Below are 8,662 nucleotides of genomic sequence, written 5' to 3'. Positions count from 1 at the left end.
AGAAAGTGTATTTTATTTACGATAATTATTTAATGTACATGTCGTTTTAATATTTGACTGATCTTCAATGTAGTTTAACAATTTTCTGTCTATGGAGTTACTTTACTTACTCTATTAGGTATTTAGTCTTGAATAATAAAATCGTTCTCTTTGCTTCTCTCTATAGATATATTTTATCTAAAATATAAATGTTATTGTGCTGCTTTCGAAACATTCTCGTATCGCTTGTCGGTGTACATATGTGGTAAATTGTTGTTAAATTATGATAAGCAAATAAAGTCATTATGGAAGTTAAATAATTTATTTTTAATAAATGTAGACATATGTGTACGTAGGTAATGTTCGAGAAGAGCTGGCGATCAAGGGATAATAATGGACCATATGTCGAGTCAATAAATAATTTTTAGTGTAAACATTGTTCGTCTTAGTTTGGCCTTTCTCTTCTTCATGGATCTCATAGTAAAACACCTCGGATGTTTTGAAGAAAAACATTTTTATTTAGATTATAAACTTTGATAAAAATAATTATATTAATAATATTTTTATGACAACTTACAAATAATCATCATATAAAAGAATAACGTAACATCTATTCGATTAAAAATTAAGTACAGTAAAATTTAATAACGAAAATGCGCAAACATTTTCATGATGTTTATCATAACTAGTGTGACTATCTGCTGGGCGAGTCCGCGCCGCGCCGGCAGAGCGCGCTGCCACTCCACTATACCCCAATCTCTCCATCCTCTTCCACTCGGCCGTCAAGGCGCGAGCTTTTTCTACACTAAACTCTGTTTAAACATTGCACAACACAGCCGAGCGCCGCCTGCCGACGACACCTCGCGGACGCGCTCGCTACGCAACTCCTACGCGGCTCTACGCTATTGCTACTGACGTTTGTGACTTATGACGAGATTCAAAATCACGATCTAAAACCATTGTAAGTAAACATTAAAGCTGCACAATTTATATCATAAGTACATATAAATAAATATCATTACATCGATACGTATAAGTAGGTAAAATATAAAACAATGTTAGAGTCCGCCTCGCACGAGAAACGTAAATGCAGACTTTGAGCAATGAGATGCGTTAAAGTAAAACAATTATATTTCATATAGAGAGATTTCAATTTACTTAAAAATAGTGAAGATATATTAACGAGTGTGTAAAATATAAGTTGCTTGGAAGATAACAATTTGTTTGCGCGCATAAAACCGAACGCGGCGCAATTGCAGCTCAACATATAAAAAACAATAATACATATTATAATGAGAAGTATCAATAGCATTATCTTAGATTTGATTATAATATACTCGATTGAGAAATTGATCATAATGTAACAAACTATACTTAAACTCTATAACTAAGGTAAGTAATCTAGTTTATGTCATAATATGGCAGTTAATCGAACCGTCCGCACTAGGCACTTCTAACAACATCTTGGGCGACTTTGTCTGCGACCAATCCCTTTGTGAAAACAGAACCTGGTTCTGAATTTCGAATAAATCGGTGGAAAAACACGCTTAGAATAATAGAATAATTTGAAAAATATTTTCCGTTACTGATCAATAGGTTCAGTTTACATTCACGGATATGTATGAAAATGATGCAATATTAGTTCTAAAACATTAAACATTAATTTCTAAAGAATAAGTCACAACGAAAATGCAAGTCAGGTTCTTACTTGATGCTTAAGTGTCCTCATGGCTCGATTACTAACGTAATGAAAACGAAAATATTAAAATAATAAAAAAACTATTTAATAAAATCTAAAATCGTACACATACCACTCCCCACAATTATTATGTTATTGTTGCATATTAAACTTTGTGACTGTTTTGACTATTAAAACAAATGTGTCGGGGCCAACACGGCGTGACTGTCGGGCCTCTATCTCGTCCATAAATTAAAAATTAAATTTTATTGCTTCCGTTTATCGACTGCCATAAATCTTGGCAAGTTGATATTGTAAAAAAATAATCCAAATTACATATTTTAATGGCTTTAAGAACGGAATTTCTGAACATTTTTGAACTTAAAACTAATATCAACTTTACTAAATGATTGTATTGAGCGAGCTTATAAAAGCAAACTTATTTATAAAACTTAACAAAGTGGATGGCATTTAATTTGACTTAACTCACTTATAATAAAAAATAACATTATTTTTACGTCAAAGGCACATTATATTCCTTATCGACTGTAGATGAACGAACTATCTACATGTTATAAAATGTTTGTGACAAGAATTTCTTACTTTATCACCATGGCAAGATTAAAAGGTACCTGTTGAAACATTAACTACAATCTAGAATGATAACCGAGTGAATGGCACGCACGTTACAATTCCTCTACGCAGCAGATCATTTCTCATTAACATGTAACATACATATGTATTAAACAATATCATTACAACTGTCACACGTCACTTTAGTTCTGACTCATCAAAATGTTACTTGCTATCGCCAATTTGTCGCACTATGTGTTGTAATTTCATAAGGTACTAAAATATGTATGTATTTACAAGTCGGTCCCTCTAGCGCCCGTCTTTCTAACGACGACCGACTACAATTTGTGACATTCGGTTTGTATTTAAGACAAAGTATGGTGAATGAAACACTTAATAGTAAATTTCAATCTGAGATCGACAATTTTTGAGACCTTATCATATAAATTATGAGTGTTAATGGGAATGTTAAGACGACCCTTCGCATAATCCGCCACAGATGACCATAAAAATTAAACATTTCACGTATACATGTAACATTAGTAGAGAGCGCATTGAGCAAGCGACGAGAGGATCCGTCCGGGAGCGTCAGGCGAGGGTGCGGCGCGAGTGTGGGCGGGCGTCGGGCGCAGCGCGGCGGGCGCCAGTGGGCGCGGGCGCGGCGCTAGTGGTCGAGCGGCAGCTCTACGAACGTGATGTCGTACAGGGGCTCGTCCTCGCTGGCACCCGCCGGCCGGACTTCCAGCAGGAACAGGTCCTCATTGCAGTAGTATGCCAGCATCTCGTCGTCAATTTTGGCCGTAATCCTAAAAAATATTTAGTCGACATTTATTATAAGTTATTGATTTTAATAGGTAAAATGATATTGTAGTATTTTAAATAAAGTTTAAAAAATATATTATCCTCTATTGTAATTTAAATGCTATTTGTATTATTAAAATGCTATTAATTAATGTGAGAAATAATTCTAGTGCATTTAAAATTATAAAAATGTCAGTTTTGCATGGAGGAATCAAATTAATATGTAGGTATAATCAAAGCGATAAAATTAAAGGGACATTTCGTAAATCAAGCATTGTGAAGTTAGTGGCGCGCCCTCAGGACAAGCGAGGCCTTATTATAACGCGAGGCGGCCGGTATGTACTCAAGAAACTGTCTGACGCCAATGAAAACCACTTACCCTTTCTTGTTCTTTCGATAAAGATTATTTATTGCCGAACTTGAAATTTTGTACTTATTCTCAATCTGAAAATGAGCAAAAAACAAACAAAATTACAATGGGCCTTTGGTTTTTAAACCGAGACGTCTCGTCTGACGGATCGACGTTGGCTCAGTAACCGGTCTAGTGGTTTTGCAAGGACAATTTTGAAGACTCGCGAGGACCCCGCGAATGGTCCACTGCGGCGGCCGGCCGCGCGGGTGTTAATTACAACATGCAGTTATGATGATCGTGTGTCATAAGTATTAGACGGGGTTATGAAGCGCCACATCGGTTACGCGGCGCCGCGGGCGACGGGCGGCGGGCACCCGCGTCCCCGGCACCCGCGGCGCTGACGAAGCGTCTCGATTCCTTTCGTTTACGTTAACATTCGATTAAAGTAATACGTTCATAAACGAATATCGATATCACGAGTAACCGAGAAGACATCAATGTCCAAATCGCTCATTCGTGCTCTGCGGTTAGCTAACATCACCAAGGTTATTTCTCGCTCGCCGCGGACGGCGGCTGCATTCTTGATCCGTAACTTTGACTAGTTTATTGCAAGTACTGGTCAATGTGACGTATCAAGTGTGTGTGGTAAGAGGCAGAGGGACTCACGGCGTGCAGGAGGCCCTGCGTGGTGGGCGGCGCGACGTGCAGCGGCGTATATACGTCGTCGGTGTCCTGGCGCACGTACAGCATAACGCGCTCGCTGAGTGGCGGCGTGCCGGTGCGTGCGCGCTTACCCAGCACGCCCTCCAGTTCTAGCGAGTCTTTGCGGTCGCTGTATGGTGACAATCCGCCCACATCTGATCGATAACTGCAACGGAAAAAATCAAATTTATTAATCCTTTTAAAAAACAGCAAGATAATTCGGGTTGAAAAATCACAAGTGACGAGTAATTAAACATAAGTTTTTGAAGGTAAAGTGGGTAACAAAATCAATTGATGGTACAGCCTGCATCAACATCTGTTGCGCGAAATCGCCGGTTGTTCAGTCGGTGAAATAAGTATATTGATTAATTGAATAACTTACGCAGGGGCGTCGGGCGGGAAGTGATTGTGGAATTTCAAAGCTGGAACTTGCGGCTTCGCTGCATGGAGAAGGAAAGGCGACGCTCCTTTAAGGTGGGCCTCCGCTAGAGCTGCTTCGTCGTGACCGTAGAAACCTTGAATATCCATTCCGGCTAACTTATCAATATCTTCTGCCGGACTGAACAGCACTGGAGGTTTCGAGAGGTCCGCCATCGAATAGAACTCGCTACGTTCTGTCACCGGGTGATATATTTCATCGAGCTTCTTTCTGTTTGTGGCCGACAATTTTCTTTTCGCTGCTCTTCTCTCCTCGTCTCTCGTTTTTCTTTCGGCGCCCTTCAACAATTAAAATGACACATTGAAATAAAAATAGAAAAAACTATCGCAACAAAAAATAATCATTGATAACAATAGGTATTTCGCCTTACCTTATCGCAAAACACTTTTATCTGGCAATATCCTCTGTGGTAAACTTGCGTGTCTCTCGGATCTTCAAAGGTGTCGATTTGAATGTGAAGTGGAAGGCCCTGCAAAATTATCATTTTAAATACATATTTCAAAATTTTACATAAAAATACTTAAACAGCAGTTGGACACGTGGAGTTTGACTAGCGCGGCTTTCTCAGATAGCTTACATTTATCGGTCACCATAAACAATTAGAGAACCACTCAAACAAATTATTTTGACTAAAATGATTTCACGCTTATCTACGGTTATCTTAGTATTCTAACAAAAACAGTTTTTTTTTAATAAACGTTCACGAGGGATAATTGCGATAAATTTACGAATAAGGAAAAATATGCACGTGTCTGAATCGAATTGCGTTAAAACGTCTTAATTGCGTCAGTTCGAGGTCGAGCGTCGTCACTGGGTACGGTGCCAGCGCGAGCGATCAGCGGGCAGCGGAGATTTCGCTAACATTACTCGCTCCCGCTACCGCTTTTGACGCAGTATCGACCCACCCTTTTTATAATGTCGCGTTACGCTTATCGAACGTCGCCGACAACACGGTTACCGACCTCTTGATCAACGGAGTCTCATCGTAACTTTAATTTGCATACTTTTAGTAAAGTGTTTAATTAATATATCTCGCTATAAAACAACATTACCTATACGTTTCTGTAATTAGATAATCGTTGACATACTACTTTCAATATCGTAGTTTTGTGAAATGTGTAATAGAGTTCCTACTTGTAAAACAAAATATTTGCAATTTTTTTAAGCAGTTCTGCTCGTATTTACTGACCTTTACGCCCTTTTGACTGCTGAAGTCCGTACTTAGACACTGCACTGCAATGTTGATCTGAAATAAATATATATACACATGAAAATTATAACTGGTAATATAATCTAATTCAAAAATTTACATTTGACAGTATAAAATAAGTATTTAAACCTAAATTATAACAAGTGTATTTTGATAAATGCAACTGGTAGTGGTTAACCAAGCACCGTCCTGTCTCGTGATGAATTCTTCCGGCGATACAAAAAGGTTTAACAACCAGGATGGATTTAATGAAACTCATTGAAGTGCGTTGTATTACAGTGTAGGGTGGTTTTTATGCAGTAGCCGGTCGGTAGGAATCGCACGACGTTGCGCCACTCATTACCGCGCTCTATGCAAATGACGCCCCTTGCGTTTTTACTGGACGCCGATGCCACCGCCACCGATCACTGTCACAACGCATATTTACGCTCGCAAACGGCTTGCGTCCGCCATGCTTTCATGTAATAATTAATAATTACCGATGATACTTATCGATTCAATGCAAAAATAATATATGACGATATTAACATCGACCAGTAGCAGCTTTGTTAGTTTCTCACAGTATTAAAATGCTCGTTCAATTTCCGCTGTATTGTTTTTAGTCTAAGCTCCAATGTTACTATTGAATTCTAATGATAACATACACATGTAATTAAATGCTTAACGACTTAAGTCGGCGTCGCGTCGGTAACATGGATAGACTCCCGTAATGGTCTTTCACGTTGGTTTTGGTTGCGCGAAGGACTTTCATTATATATTCATAAAACTGTCTTTGTGCTTCCATGTTCCTATATTATAGCAACTATAGCCTCTGCACTCAACATGGTAGCGAGGAAATCAACGTTAATAAGCGTCGCCGACATAAAAAGGTTAATTAGAATACCGCGCTGCTTCCATACGAAATAAATAATAAAGTTTTATTTTATCGACGACGTTTCATGTCCAGTAATATTTACATTAATTAAAGAAATTCATTTTTGTAATGTTGAGATCTTATTTTTTGCTAACATAAATTTTCCCAAGAATTAAGAAAGAGAGCAAAACTTGTGTAAAAACGGTAATGCTAGTTTAATTATAATAATAATGGCTTGCGATGCAGCGCGTTCTCTGCGAGGTATGGGATTCTTTGTACGTTGTGCAGTAATCATTTTTTGTGGCGCGGACAAAGCTATTCGACCCAATATGGAGACAAGTTTCAATTAAATTGATCCTTAATTAGCGCAATAAAATCATGATCCACATTTTAACTTCTTAAAAAAAGATGACCGTTGCGTACTTACAATATGTCCTTTTTAATATATGTGCATATTTATTCATAGCAGAGGTAATTTAATGTTTACTTGCGGCTATTTCTTTACGACGCTTATTTCTATTAAATTATGGTTCCACTGCTTTGTATGTTGGATATTACCAATGCATATTATGTGAATAGTTATATCTTAACCTCTTATGGTCTTGATAGTTTTATTTTTTTATAATTTAAGTAATGTATAATAAGTATTTGATGTGAAATTTAACCGTCTCATAAGAGTCATAATATAAAATAGCAAACAATGTATGTTGTAAAATATGAACTACTGCAATTCATGTAATAACACTTCAGAAAAGGTCATTTTTCACACTATTAAAATACGATAATATTATTCATTAAAAGTATCGTATATATAACTTTATTTTGTAAAACTGGATATTTTAATCAATTTAATAAATAAATTATTAAATAGTATACCTTGGCAGCGCTTTCAAGTGGGTTCCAGTAGACGGCGATGGCGTTGTGTGCCACCTCCTCAATGCAGCCGGCAAGGCCGATGCTGTTCTTAGTGTCTGCAATAAAACAAAACATCGTCATTCATCTTGTCCGAACGTATAATTGTGGACAATGCATGTGGAGATTTCGATTAAGATATTAATGCACAATACGTCATCGACGACGGAAATTTATTTCCACAAGGCGTGAATAATAACACGATATCATCGATAGATTCGCGACAAGGGACAAGATTCGCTGGGGAGCACCACCTTATAGAAAGGATGTTCTTGGCAATTAAACATATATTTAAATATTAACATAAAAAATGTACAGCGAAGCTAAAACGAATTAGTGTTTCAATTTTTTTCTATACTGTTGTAACGAGTCACGATTTTGTATGTATCCATTATACCTGAGAACTTTATGATACTTTTTCTAACTTTTACCATTTGGTCAAAAGCACATACACTTATTGGCATAAACATATGTATATTTAAAGGTGAATTATGAGAGCTGTTGGTGACTTAACCACCCTCAATCTGTACGGAGGAGCGAGTTGATGTTAATATGGAGGACGTTAGTGAGTAATCGCGAGATGGCGCGTCGTTCGCGACGGTGGCGTGGGCCGCCCTATCAGCGGGGCCGCAAGCTGTGCGGGCGCGCGACCGCTGACGTGTTTATGAGCCGCGGAGTACTGCCGCCCGCCCTCAGCTTGCCTTATTGTTTGACTGGCTTTAACAAATTTACGAGACAAACTAGTGTTCCTGTTATTTTGCGCAAACTAACTCCCACATATTCCATTGTAATTGTTAGGTACTATATAGTCGTGACTACTAAAATAAGTTAAGGAATATATATAAAATAAGTTAATAAATTAATACAGTAATATTTTTAGATTGCAGGCCTGCATTTTTAATTTTATAAAAGAAGAAATATAAATTATGTAGATAAGCTAATATTTTCATAGCTTAATATAGATTTAGAGGATTATTTACTTTAAATTCAATGAATCCCGTATAATTAGATGTGCCTGTTAATGACGCTAACCCGCTGGGTCACGGCATCCGGTGTACACGGGATGCTGTCTCAATGCAAATAAATATATTTAACTTTGTTAAAGTGCAAACGCTAACGTTAAAGGTCTTACTTTCGCCTGTCACCAGCAATCGGACATAAAT

The 8,662-nt window shown here is 37.6% G+C and overlaps 1 protein-coding gene across 5 annotated transcripts in view; it reads right to left on the bottom strand.

Annotated features, from left to right (window-relative positions):
* Positions 1–676: 676 nt before the first annotated feature.
* The window catches only part of grh (grainy head), a 90,288-nt gene continuing 82,302 nt past the window's right edge, over positions 677–8,662 (bottom strand). For 4 of the 5 annotated variants that reach the window (XM_013320940.1, XM_013320941.1, XM_013320937.1 and 1 more), the window contains 7 exons: positions 7,464–7,558; positions 5,714–5,770; positions 4,895–4,993; positions 4,468–4,802; positions 4,050–4,251; positions 3,411–3,475; positions 677–3,036 (listed from right to left, as the gene is read on the bottom strand). In XM_013320940.1, the coding sequence (XP_013176394.1) occupies positions 2,895–3,036; positions 3,411–3,475; positions 4,050–4,251; positions 4,468–4,802; positions 4,895–4,993; positions 5,714–5,770; positions 7,464–7,558 (995 nt within the window). In that variant the 3' untranslated portion in view covers positions 677–2,894. The remainder of the gene's footprint in view (positions 3,037–3,410; positions 3,476–4,049; positions 4,252–4,467; positions 4,803–4,894; positions 4,994–5,713; positions 5,771–7,463; positions 7,559–8,662) is intronic. The other variant, XM_013320938.1, reaches the window with a different exon arrangement.

The sequence above is a fragment of the Papilio xuthus genome, unplaced genomic scaffold (assembly GCF_000836235.2).
Source record: "Papilio xuthus unplaced genomic scaffold, Pxut_1.1 DF825946.1, whole genome shotgun sequence".
Taxonomy (NCBI): Eukaryota; Metazoa; Arthropoda; class Insecta; order Lepidoptera; family Papilionidae; genus Papilio; species Papilio xuthus.
Note: the sequence above shows the minus strand (reverse complement) of the source record. Positions and strands in the feature narration are given on the sequence as shown.